The 13,947-nt window shown below is 39.9% G+C and overlaps 1 protein-coding gene across 1 annotated transcript; it reads right to left on the bottom strand.

Annotated features, from left to right (window-relative positions):
• Positions 1–307: 307 nt before the first annotated feature.
• On the bottom strand, positions 308–10,601 carry LOC311081434 (scavenger receptor cysteine-rich type 1 protein M130-like; the record flags this gene model as incomplete). Its single annotated transcript, XM_084111971.1, has 14 exons — positions 308–820; positions 1,079–1,098; positions 1,218–1,313; positions 1,412–1,612; positions 1,710–2,024; positions 2,210–2,281; positions 2,399–2,701; positions 4,789–5,106; positions 5,183–5,506; positions 5,599–5,913; positions 6,017–6,331; positions 6,477–6,707; positions 9,666–9,755; positions 10,391–10,601. The coding sequence occupies 14 exons, from the start codon at positions 10,599–10,601 to the stop codon at positions 308–310; spliced, it is 3,324 nt and encodes a 1,107-aa protein (XP_083968097.1).
• Positions 10,602–13,947: the final 3,346 nt, after the last annotated feature.

Genomic DNA, 13,947 nt, shown 5'->3' with positions numbered 1-13,947 from the left:
TTTACAGTTAACAGTATTATGGTTAATAAATAAATATTTCACTAAACAGTGGGAGTTTTGCACTAAGAGAGGCCTTATGAGGCATTTAACTGTTCAGGAGGGAGATGGCCTGTGGGAAGAAGCTGTTCCTAAGCCTAGATTTTCTAGTGCCTAGATCGTTCTGAATCGCCAGCCGGACGGCAACAGTGCAAAGAGGTTATGGCCAGCATGAGTGGAGTCTGTGGGTCCTGGAGGGTGGGAAATAATCATTTCAGCAGTCCGGACTGTCCATTGTAGTCTTCTGATGGCTTCTGATTTGGTAGCTGAACTAAACCAGACAACTACTGAAGTGCATAGAACAGACGGCTGAATAAAACTGGCTAAGCAGCTCCTGTGGAAAGATGAACTTCCTCAGCTGGCGAAGTCTATCTGGAACTCCCACTTCAGGTCCTGAAGAGATGGTAGAGCCCAGGAACCACGAGGCCAAAGTGCTGTTCATGATGGTAAGGGAGGGGAGTCCTGGGATGTTCCTAATGAAGTCCAATATTATCTCCACTGTTTTGAGCATGTTCAGGTCAAGGTTGTTGTGACTTACCAGAACATCTCTTCTGTATGCAGATTCATCACCATCCTGGATGAGGCTGATGACTGTGGTGCCGTCTGCAAACTTCAGGAGCTTAACAGAGGGATCAGTAGAGGTGAAGTCATTTGTGTAGAGGGAGAAGAGTAATGAGGAGAACACACATCCTTGTGGAGCATCAGTGCTGATTGTGCAAGTGTTGGATGTGAATTTTCCCAGCCTCACTAGCTGCTGCCTGTCTGTCAGGAAGTTGGTGATCCACTGACAGATGGAGGTTGGCACAGAGAGCCGAGTTATTGGGGGGTGTGCATTGTCTAATGTCCAGCTGTTTGTCTCTCATGAAAGTTATAGTTAAAAGTTGACTGAAGACAGGACAAACAAACAATAAATGACAAACAATCAATAAAAACAAACACTGAGGAGCTCCAAAACAAGGCAGCCATCTGTGGCGCCATCTTCAAGTTCAGCTCATACTAATTTAAGGAAATCCATTCCTTCTTGACTCTAACATTGACTCACACCTAAATATAACACTAACCCTTAATCATCACACAAACAAGGTCACAGAGATGAATCTGTGATTTACTCCTCTTACTCCGCTGAATTCAGTGATGAGTCTGATGATCACGACAAATCAAGCACTATAACATTTACTCACCCCTCTGAGTGAAAACACTGTGTCTATTACTGGGTCTGTGATGAATCTCCTCATAAACAGCCTCAGTCGTCGTCCTGTGTCTCCTCTTAGAGAGAGCTGTGAGTGTAGACAGACAAACCTGCTGTCAGTTCACAACACATGACTGATCACACACTGAATAAGACACAATATGACAGTCTCTGGATCTCTCCTACCTCTCCTCATCACTCTGTTCTGCTGAATCAGTATAAGCAGTGGCACTAAGAGCAGTAAGAGCAAAACTCCCAGTACAACCACAAGCACAAAGAGAGACACTGGAGGAGTTTGTGGAGGAGTGACTGATGTTGAGCGCACTGTCTGAGAAACTGGAGGAGAAGCTGATGTTGTTGTGGCAGGAGTAGTGGACACAGACAAATCTGGCAAAACAGACAAAAACACATTGGAAAAAGCCAAATATTATTACCACTTAAACAATTTAAAAATGAATAATATTGGTCAGTGTTTTGCTCTGACTTGCACAGGTGAGTCCAGCGTGCTCTTTGTGGGAGCAGTCAGTGTGGTTCTTCAAGGAGAGAGGACAGTCCCACAGGTGAATCTCATTCCCTCTGCACTCGACTCTGTTCAGCCACACAACACCTTCACCAGCACCAAAGACTGAATTCCCATCAGCCCTCAGTGCTGCTCCACAACCCAGCTGCCTGCAGACCACCTGAGCATCGCTGATGTCCCACAGATCAGCACAGACTGAACCCCACACAGCGTTATGATACACCTCCAGCCTCCCAGAGCACCGGCCCAAACCTCCACTCAGTCTGAGAGGAACATGATCTAAATCACAGCCAAGTTGATACATTATTGGCCAACAGAGTTGTCAAGACAGAAACACCTACAGTGGGGCATGTCTGTGGAGTGATATTAAATTCTCTTGGTTCCCCAGAACTAAATCACATACAGTACATACAACATATATGGCTGTTATGATTTTTATGTTCTTCTAAATCAAATTAACTTACCTGAACACTGTCTCTGATGTGGAGATGTGGAGCATGACAAATAGCTTCTAGGGGACTCATGACTCTCCTGTTCTGTAATCACAAGTAAATTCAATATTATATAGACACATTTTGTTTATATACTCAATAATGTTAACTGAATATTGTTGTATTTTTAGAGATGGAAATTGCAATGGAAATCAGTCTTACCTGAGCAGGTGATATGGGCCACTTCATCTTCACCACAGTCATTCTGTCCCCAGGGTGAAGATGGACACTGCCACAGATTGGAATCATGTGGTCGACATTTCACTTTATCCAGCCAGTTACGAGCTGATTCCAGTCTTGGGATAGAATCGGAAAAAGCACCAGATCTTCCACAGTTCAGCTCTTGACAGATCAGACCCGTTGTGTCTCTGTCCATCTGGTTTACACACACATTACCCCAGGATCCATTGTAGAAAACCTCCACATTCCCTTCACAGCCCTCAGTTAACCTGATCTCTTTAAACTCTAGATGGAAACATGAACACAACCTCTGATTTCATCCAGCCCTACAGTATTCTTTTCAACCACAAACTCATTCAGGTAACATTACATATATACAGAGGTTGGACAATGAAACTGAAACACTGGCCAATAAAGTGCTGGAGGTTTAATGCCTATATATGCCTATATGTATATATATCTGGTGGCCAATCTTCACTGATTTTGAATTCCATCAGCAAGAGCAGAATGTGAGAAGGTTGAATTAGCAGAGCAACAGCACAGCTGTACATAAAAATATTGCAACCACAAAACATAATGGGAGACATATCAGAGTTCAAAAGAGGACAAATTGTTGGTGCGCATCTCGCTGGCTCATCTGTGATTAGAAAAACAAGTCTTTGTGGTGTATCGAGAGCTATGGTATCCAGGATAATGTCGGCTGTAGAGCCGTAGTAAACCACCACGTAGGACGAACCACATCCAACAGGAGTAACTGTCGACACATGAGAAAGCTACTAGGATGAGGATATCCCGGATTGTATCCAAAAAAACATAAAACCACAGCTGCCTAACTCACTGCAGAATTAAATCCGCACCTCAACTCTCCTGTTTCCACCAAAACTGTTCGTCGGGAGCTCCACATGGAACACATGGTCGGGCTGCTATAGCCAAACCTTTGGTCACTCGTGACAATGCCAAATGTCGGTTTCATTGGACTGTGGACAATGTAAAACATGTATTGTAAGTTCACTGTCCACCTTCGTTGTCTTTCCCACATCCATGGGAGTTACAGTGTGGAGAAGCCCTAAAGAGGCTTAACACCCGGACTGTTGCGTGCCCAGAGTAAAGTACAGGGGTGGATCAGTGATGGCTTGGGCTGCAATATCATGGCATTCCCTACTGTGTTTGATGGGCACGTCACTGCCAAAGACTACCGAACCATTCTGGAGGACCATGTGCACCTAATGGTTCAAGCATTGTACCCTGAAGCACATTGTGCCGTGTATCAGCATTATAATGCTACATACAGCAAGACTTGTGACAGAATGAAATGATGAACATGAAAGTGAAGTTGAACACAGCCTGAACAGTCACCAGATCTAAATATTTTTGAGCCACATTTTGGAGGAGCAAGTCAAAAAACGTTTTCCTCCATCAGCATCACATAGTGACCTGACCATTGTTCTGGAAGTGTAATGGCTCAAAATCCCTCTGGCCACTATGAAGGACTTATATCTGTCATTCCCAAGACAAATTGATGCTGCAAAAGGAGTCTACTAATAAACTACACCATATTAATAATAATAGACTACAACATACTTGTTGAGAAGTTGTGTGTCCCTAAGTGTTAAGGTGCCAAGTATGTGCCACACCCCACTTAGCTTGTTAATTTTCCGATTAACTTTTAGCTCCACCCACCTGATCCAAGCTAATTAGGACACTATCAGGCTTTATAAATTGCACCTGTGCCCACAGCACCTTCATTCTGGTGCACATGGATGCACTGTGCAGAGGACTGAGTTCTTTCTCCTTTGTTTTCCCTGCGTGTGTGTATTTGACCATGTAAGTGCTTTTGTTTGACACTTAACTATTATTCTGTATTTCTTAAGTTTATCCTAAATGTGTTTATTTTGCTGTATTTCCTGCTTAGGCATGTTCTTTAGTTATTTACATATGTATTTGAGATTATATTATGAGTAGATGGCTTAATGTATTGTTTAAATTACTTTATTTCCTGTGAATTCCATGTTATGTTTATTGTGAACTAAAACATTGTATTTCTGTTCTTGTAGAAACCACACGCTGACACATACACCCCTACATACACACCCATATCCAATACCTGATTTGGAAGGAAAATAAAGACCTTAACATCAGAGTGACTAGACTGGACCTGTTTTTACTGACAGCCCCATTGGCTTCAAGCTAGCTACCTAAGCATCCTCTTACTCCTTTTCAATACTAATGAATTATTGTGGTCTCAAACCACAGATTCAGTTTCACTGTAAAACCCCTGTATGTGTAACTGAAAAATTTTAGATATTCTCAGAAGATATTTTAGATTTTAAATGTTACTGAATAACAATTTTTCACAACACTGAAATGTTTACCTGAGCACACGACTCCTACATCCTCTTTGTGTTGACAGTCATGTTTCCCCCAGCCTGGAGAAGAGCAGTTCCACAGGGACGTCTCATTCCCCTCACACTCCACCTCATCCAGCCATATGGGTCCAGAACCAGGACCAAACCAGGCTGGTACCTGCTGGTTACTGAGGGCCACTCCACACTGCAGCTGTCTGCACACCACATGGGCATCTTTAATATCCCAGGAGTCATCACACACTGTCCCCCATGAGCCGCTGTGAAAAACCTCCAGCCTCCCTGCACAGTCTCCCCCAGAACCCACCAGCCTGATGGACCCGCGACCTGATATTCAGAGAGAGAAAAACACATTATTGATCACTAACAACTGAAGAATCTGCCCAGATGTTGTTGTTCTCACCAAGGCAGGTGATTGACAGCTGTTGTGTGGAGCTGCAGTTGAGAGTTTGTGGAGAGCTGCAGTTCCCCAGATGAGCTTCACTCCCAGAGCACTGGAAGCCCGTCACACACTCATGACTGTGTTCAGGACTGGATGAAGAGGAGCCGGAGAAGTTCAGCACAGAGCCACAGCCCAGCTGTCTGCAGACCACAGAGGATTCAGTAAGACTCCAGGAGTCCAGCAGAACTCTCCTCCAGACCTGATGGATGGAAACTTCCAGCTCCCCCTCACACTGTCTCTCTCCAGACAACCGCACCAGACCGTCATGAACAGCCAGAGAAGAATCTGAGGAGAAGATCTCATGTTTTACTAAAATAAGAATTGTGTTATAACATGGTGAAAAAGAGAATAATGCTCTCAGTGTCAAATAAGTTTACCAGAGCAGACGACTCCAACATCTTGTCTATGAGAACATTCAGCTCGACTCCATGAAGAGACGGAACATTCTGAGAGTTTTGTTTCATTCCCGTCACAATCAAACACATCAGCCCAGATTTCACCACTTCCCTCTCCAAACCAGTCTGATCCCACAACAGACACAGCAATCCCACAATTCAGCTGTCTACAGAGGACACTGGCAGCTCTCATATCCCAGCATGCATCACACACTGAGCCCCATTCATTAAGGAACCGAAGATCCACTCTTCCAGAACAGGAGTTTGAACCGTTCATGAGTTTAGCATCTGTGTAACCTGAATAAAAAACATAGAGGTTAAAATAAAGTATAATGCAGCTGACAGAGAATATATACTGTTTTAAATTCAAACAAAGAGACACTGAATATTTATAATTTACCAGAACAGATCAGGCCCACATTATAGTCACTGGTACAGCTTTGTTCGTGTGATAATGAAATTGAGCAAAATAAGATCTGAGATTCATTTCCTCTGCACTGAATCTCTTGTGTCCACATTTGAGCGTCTCCTTTGCCAAAAGCATCTTCTCCGAGCACCTGTACAGGAGCCCCACAGTCCAGCTCTCTACACACAACCTCTGCATCCTGCTGGTCAAAGGCAGCGTCACACACTGAAACCCACGACTGATCATCAAGTATCTCTAATCTCCCAGAGCACAGGTGAGATCCATTAACGAGTCTGGAAGCTTGATGACCTGTTAATATTACAGGAATGACAGTGCACACAGTAGACAAAAACAAATGCTTAATAGTTAAATACAATAAACATACAAATAGTTTTCCAAACAAAATATTTTTTATGTCACAACAAATGAATGGGCAATCAGATAAATTATTCACCCGAACAGATGACACCGGCATCATAACTGTGAGTACAGGCATGTACGCCCCATCCTGCTGACCCACAGTTCTTCAGTGTTGACTCTGATCCAGTACACATGACTAAATTCATCCAGATTGGTCCTGATCCTTGTCCAAAATGAGCATCACCCAGAGCATCTACAGGTTCTCCACAGTCCAGCTCTCTACACACCACGGCAGCTTCAGCCATATCCCAGAAACCACCACACACTATTCCCCACTGACCTCTATGAAGAACCTCCACTCTACCAACACAGCGACTGTTGCCACCAACCAACCTCACATTCTTTTTATCTAAGTGACAGAAAATACAGATAGAGACTGTGGGTGCATCTCCGTAAGCACACTAGTTTGCGTATCAGTATATTGTGTGCACAAATTCTGCACTGGTAAAGCACACTGGCTCACTACACATTTGGACACTGATTTTTCAATTCCCGGTGATATGAGGTGCTTGTGTCATAAAACATCACCACTGGTATTTATTAACAACACACATAACATCTTTCTGACATTTTTATGCTGTTTAAAGTATGTTATGAAATATACTTTGATTGTTGTTATATATATCTGAAACATTTTAGCCACATTTTAATTATAAATATGAACTAAGCTGTTCACTATCTACTGATGTTTATACTGACATATAATTAAATAACGATTTGTCTTTTCAAATCTTCCATCCCATCTCATGATGAAATTGTGTTGATATTGTGTTGGTTTGTGCGATTTGTTTTGCACTTAACAGAATTTCCATTAAGGGGAATGTAATGAGCATCTAGTTTTTGAAGTGCATTGTGGGATTTTTAGGGAGCGAACATTCCAGTGAACTTGAAGGATTTTGTGATTGAGACAGACCTTAAAATGTCTGGCTCCTTGGTCAGTATTCAGACTGTGAAATATGAAGCTGACTGAGATGCATCCTATTAGAAAAATATATGATATTACTATATTCTTTTAACTCACCAGCACAGATCAGCCCCTGGTAATTATAATGTGAACAGCTGTTTTTGAGTAAGGATCTTGAACAGAAGTGAATCTGAGACTCATTTCCTCTGCACTGAATCTCTTGTGTCCACATCTGAGCGTCTCCTTTGCCAAAAGCATCTTCTCCCAGCACCTGTACAGGAGCCCCACAGTCCAGCTCTCTACACACAACCTCTGCATCCTGCTGGTCAAAGGCAGCGTCACACACTGAAACCCACGACTGATCATCAAGCATCTCTAACCTCCCAGAACAACTGGAGTTTCCAATAAGCCTGACACCTGAAGTAGCAAGAGATAAGAAACGTTTAACTTTTGTTTATCTAAAGGTGTGTAATTCTTGTCATTATTGTTCTACCATAAAGCACCACTTATTAATGTGAAAGGAGTAAAATAGTCAAATTACTCAATCTCTCATGTCAATCCATATCATATGACTTTCATTTTTATGGAACATAAAAGGGGAATTTTACAGAATATCCTGGTACTCTTTTCAATATAATGAAAGTAAAAAAACATTGTGTGCTCTACAGAACAAAGTCATAGAGATTTGAAAAGACACAAAGTAAATGATGACTGATTTTTTATTTTTGGTTGAACTTTCCCTTTAAGAATTTATCAGTGATGTAAAAACAGTGCAGGGTTTGGAGCAATTTACCTGAGCAGATTACTCCTGCATCTTTAGTATGATCACAGTCATAAAACCTCCTATTTACTGATCCACAGTTCTTCAGTGTAGATTCTGATCCCGAACATAACGTGCGATTTGTCCAGATTGGTCCTGATCCTTGTCCAAAATGAGCATCACCCAGAGCATCTACAGGTTCTCCACAGTCCAGCTCTCTACACACCACTGCCGCATCAGCCATATCCCATGTCTCACCACACACTGTTCCCCACTGACCTCTATGAAGAACCTCCACTCTACCAGCACAGCGACTGTGACCACCAACCAGCCTTACTCTCAAATTGTCTATAAAATAAATAAAGATGTAGTAAAGACATATGGACAAAAGGAAAGAATGAGGAAAGAAGTATCACAATAAGAGAAAAAAAATTATGATAAAATGTACTAATATTTAGTGTAGATTTTGGGAACATTAAATTTGATTTCAGTTTATTTAAAAAAGGCTCAAACCTGCACACACCAGTCCAACATCATTTTCATGAGAACAGTTGTTTTCATGTGATGGTGATGTTGGACAGAAGTGAATCTGAGACTCATTTCCTCTGCACTGAATCTCTTGTGTCCACATCTGAGCGTCTCCTTTGCCAAAAGCATCTTCTCCCAGCACCTGTACAGGAGCCCCACAGTCCAGCTCTCTACACACAACCTCTGCATCCTGCTGGTCAAAGGCAGAGTCACACACTGAAACCCACGACTGATCATCAAGTATCTCTAACCTCCCAGAGCAGCGAGAACCTCCAACCAGCCGGACTCCTGAAAGAACAACACAGGAAAAAACAAAAGTTAAAGTTAAAGAACTTCAGTAATGAGTCAGTCATATAATCAATATATCAATCAACGAGAAATCATATTTTCCTTAATCTTCTGAAATAAAAGATATTTATTATGAAAACATATTCTAAATGTCAGCAAAACTTTTTCCCAGTCCAAAAGGACTTGAAAGTAACCTACAAAAACAGCTCATATACAAAACAGTGTATAGTTATTTTTACTGTAAAAATGCATCTAAATGCATTACATGACCACCCACATTTCAACATTTTCATGTCAACAATGTCTATGAATGAATCCTATCAGGGAATTACACTAGAATGTAGAGTTAGAAACAAGCTTCTAAATTTTATTTTTAACAAGGTCTCTGATTATTACAGTCTGACCTTAACAGTTTGTGCTGTCAAAAACAAGCTGGAAAATGGTCACAAAAAAATAATTATGACTGCTTTGGTGCAATTGTTTTGTACATTAAGACAGGATTTTTAGCTTTAGCTTACCTGAACAAATGACTTGAGCGCTCTTATTAATACACACATCAAGATCAGTTGGTTGTATGAATCCACATTTCTTAAGTGTAGACTCTGATCCAGAACACATTGCATTTTTCATCCAAAACGGTTTTGATCCTTGTCCAAAATGAGCATCATACAGAGCATCTACAGGTTCTCCACAGTCCAGCTCTCTACACACCACTGCAGCATCAGCCAAATCCCAACCGGCACCACACACTGTTCCCCACTGACCTCTATGAAGAACCTCCACTCTACCAGCACAGCGACTGCTACCATTTACCAGTCTCACATTTCTTATGTCTATGAATGTAAGAGAAAAGGCTATTGTAAATTTAAATTTTTATAATAAAATGAAATGAAATGTGCTTTGTTGTACTTTGAACTGTTACCAGTACACAGCAAACCAATGTTGTGCTCATGTGAACAGTTATTGTCATCTAACGGTGATGTTGGACAGAGGTGAATCTGAGACTCATTTCCTCTGCACTGAATCTCTTGTGTCCACATCTGAGCGTCTCCTTTGCCAAAAGCATCTTCTCCCAGCACCTGTACAGGAGCCCCACAGTCCAGCTCTCTACACACAACCTCTGCATCCTGCTGGTCAAAGGCAGCGTCACACACTGAAACCCACGACTGATCATCAAGTATCTCTAACCTCCCAGAGCAGCGAGAACCTCCAACCAGCCGGACTTCTAAATAAGACAACACAGATCAACAAAAGCATGGCTTATTTATGGGGCTTCAAGATAATGATTTGTACATCAAAGCCATTCTATTTTTAGTCTTATAATGAATAAAGTAAAAACACAAAAGAAAACCACAACAAATATAAATATAAAATGTATTTATTATTGAAGTCAACATTTTAAAACTTCTTTAAAAATTAGAAGCCAACCTGGAAGCGCATATGAATTTTAATATGTAAAATACTTTACCTGAGCAAATGACTCCAGCATCTCTACTATGATCACAGGTGCTTTTACCCCATCCTGTTGACCCACAGTTCTTCAGTGTAGACTCTGATCCAGTACACATGACATAACTTAGCCAGATTGGTCCTGATCCTGGTCCAAAATGAGCATCACTCAGAGCATCTACAGGTTCTCCACAGTCCAGCTCTCTACACACCACTGCCGCATCAGCCATATCCCAGTCATCACCACACACTGTTCCCCACTGACCTCTATGAAGAACCTCCACTCTACCAGCACAGCGACTGCTGCCACCAACCAGCCTCACATTCATACGGTCTAAATATTAAGCAGTAACAATGAGAGATGAAAGATGAAGGGATGAGAGTTCAATTTACAGCATTACAAAGTGGGACAACTGGGGAAATGGGACACATACGTCTGAGTATTTAAAATGAATATTCAGAGTTCAATACAAGTTTAGCTCAGTCAACATCATAGGTGTTTTGATTAACAAAAAAATAATTATGCTGACTCCCTCCTTTTGTTAAAAAAATATAGGGTTTCAATTATCCTGAAATGTATTACTGTTTCAGTTGTAAATAGTTAAAAACAATGACATGGTTTATACCATTATGTTGTCATGGAAACAAAGTTTAAAACTGGAAATAACTTTGCAGAGAAAAGATTAGTAAGCTTTTTTCCCCCACACTATAATCATGTTAACACATATTCGTTTATGTCTTGTTTCTATATTATTGAGACAGTGAGTATTTTAAAGTTTACATAACTTCTTTTTTAAAGGGGGGACAAGTAGAAATTTATTATTTAGGTAAAAAAAAATATTTGCCACAAATTATGTTGATTGAGCTTAAACTATATTAAACCTGGTGTATTCTTTTAATATATATATTTTTTCCTCTATATAGTTCTTCTGTAGCTGAGGTCTTGGCATTGTTTAAGAGACTAACATTGTAACCCTATAAAAGGCTTCTTGACATAACATAATACAGCATTTATCCTGCTAGATTATGAATGAGTGATTATTTTTCTTTTTTTATGAAAACGTTCATGGGACTTGCTCAAGCTAACATGTCTGTCACTAATATTTCCAAATCAATGTTTATCAAATCAGAATGTATGATTTTTTTTTTTTAGATAACAGAAGATTGAGACAACATTTACAATGTTGATATCACATGAAAATTTGAATTGCGATCACAAGACAACAAGACAAAAAAACCTACAATAATGGCCTCTTAGGGTTTCAATAAATAAATATTAATATTATTTTGATAACAATATATTATAATTAATAAAAAGAAGACACTCATGTAAAACTTATTTGTAGCTCTTTATAAATTGGAGAGACAGAGAGAGAAAGAGAAAGAGATAAACTGCCTGTTAAACACAGGAGCACATTCAATATATTGTGACAATGCGATTACACGGGCATCTAAAAAAACACATTACAGTACAGTTTAATTTTAAGATCTTAAATAACATAGCTTTTCATTTCAAAAAAAACAAAAAAACAATCTCTTTAATTGCATGTCTGCTTACCAGCTGTGATGAGTATTATAACTGAAGACAGTAAAATGAGTGTCAGGCATCTCTCCATCTCTCTCTGCTTGATTAATTCAACATCCAGTTCAAGCTTCTCCGCACTGATGATACAGAAGTACAGGCGTCCTCTCTCAGCCCCCTTAATGAGAGAGAAAGAGGTTCAAAACCCTCCAATCACACTCGCTGTTACCTTATTAGACAGAACAGAGGAAATCATCAAACAACTTCAGTGACAAATCAGAGGAGGCATTTATGATCTTCTCCATATATATATATATATAACTGTGAGGGTTGATGAACTCCTCCTCCCCACCCATCAAGACTGAGGGGATGCAGAAATACACACACACACACACACACACACACACACACACGTATTTGACTGACTTACAGGAGACAGGAAACTCTCCAGTTTATTTACAGCATCAAAGCCCAACACCTGCAGAGAAGAGATAAAAGCACTGATAACTAACTGTGATATTAGTGTATAAGTTAGCATGATATTAACATGTAATAAACTCAACTATTTAAATTAAATATTATTGTCAAATAGCAATTTTTTTAAAAAGAGGCAGAAAATAAATAAAAAGAAAATAAATAAATAAAAAAAGAAAAGAAAAAGTTTACACGCCTTTCACTTCTGAGACTACAATTTAGTAGTATTTTATATGTCTATGGTCCTATTAAGCCTGGTGATGAAAGTTAATATGCTAAATAAAAATTATATATTTAAATATGTATTTTAAGTATTTCAAATTACATTTCATGTATTTTTGTTGAGGAAAATTCAAATGACTAAATATTTAAAAGTAATTAAATACATAATTCAAATATGTGTAATTAAAAATACTGCCCATCTCTGCTAACAACTAGGGATGTGCGCCACAGCTAATTTCCTTAATGTTTAAACTGTTATAGAATATTTTTTTTATGATTTTTTTTTTAAATAATAATTAAGAATGACATTTGACATTCTAAAATAGCAGAGGGAATAAATATGATAAAAGACAGTGCTTTAGAAAATCAGAACTTTGCAATTTATGTATGAAAAAGATTAGGGCCTTATGCAAGGTAAGAAGGTACTTACATCAGGAGCTGCTAAGTTAAGACTGTGTCTTAAGAACTAGTCTGACCAAAAGCAATTAATTACTGATAATCAGTCTTACTTTTCGGATTCAAGTTCGACCAAATAACCTTTTTTATGTAACTGATAAAAAATAAATAAATATAAAGTCCAGTCTTGAAAAAAATAATGAGATGACTACCTTGTAAGTCTAAGAAGTTTATGCAACCGTCCCCAGGTCTTAAATCAGCTGCCTTCCCATAATACCTTTCAGCTGCCTCATCCTGTCTGTGGACATACACACATTTACTAGAACCTGCAAGTTGTTATTGTCACGATGCGATTGATGAGAATGTAGGCGCAAGTGCAAAGTAAAAGAGAGTTTATTATAAACAGGTAAACACACAACACAGGAAGGAGGAATGGTGTAATGTCCAGATAGCAACAATGATGATCAAAGGATAACGGTGGTGGAGAGTGCTGGATGATTGGTAGTGACGTTGGTGGAAGATGATCAATGGTGAAAACCAGGAACAGACCGGAACATCCACACGGAGACGACACGAAGAACAATAATCCAAACACGAGACAAAACGGTAATCCCAATGAATATAGTAAATACATAAAACTACAACACCATTAACACAGAAACTGAAACTCAGACAATGAACCAGCAACTGACACAACACAAGACAGAGTATATATACACATGACCTAAATGAGTGGCAGCTGGAACAATGAAAGCAAGGAACAGGTGTAATCAGAGTTAATGAGTCCAGGTGAACAATCAACACAGAACCAAACACAGAAAACACAGAACACAGTATATACTGTGACAGTACCCCTCCTCTAAGGAGTGGCTTCCAGACACTCCCAAAGAAAGTTCAGGTGGGTGGAGGAACGGAGGTGGATCTGGGGGAGGGTAGGCGGGCCAGGTCCGTGAAGGGCAGGC

Source organism: Abramis brama (assembly GCF_963993115.1).
Source record: "Abramis brama genome assembly, chromosome: 4".
NCBI classification, from domain to species: domain Eukaryota; kingdom Metazoa; phylum Chordata; class Actinopteri; order Cypriniformes; family Leuciscidae; genus Abramis; species Abramis brama.
The sequence above is the reverse complement of the archived record's forward strand: the minus strand, read 5'-3'. Positions and strand labels throughout refer to the sequence as shown.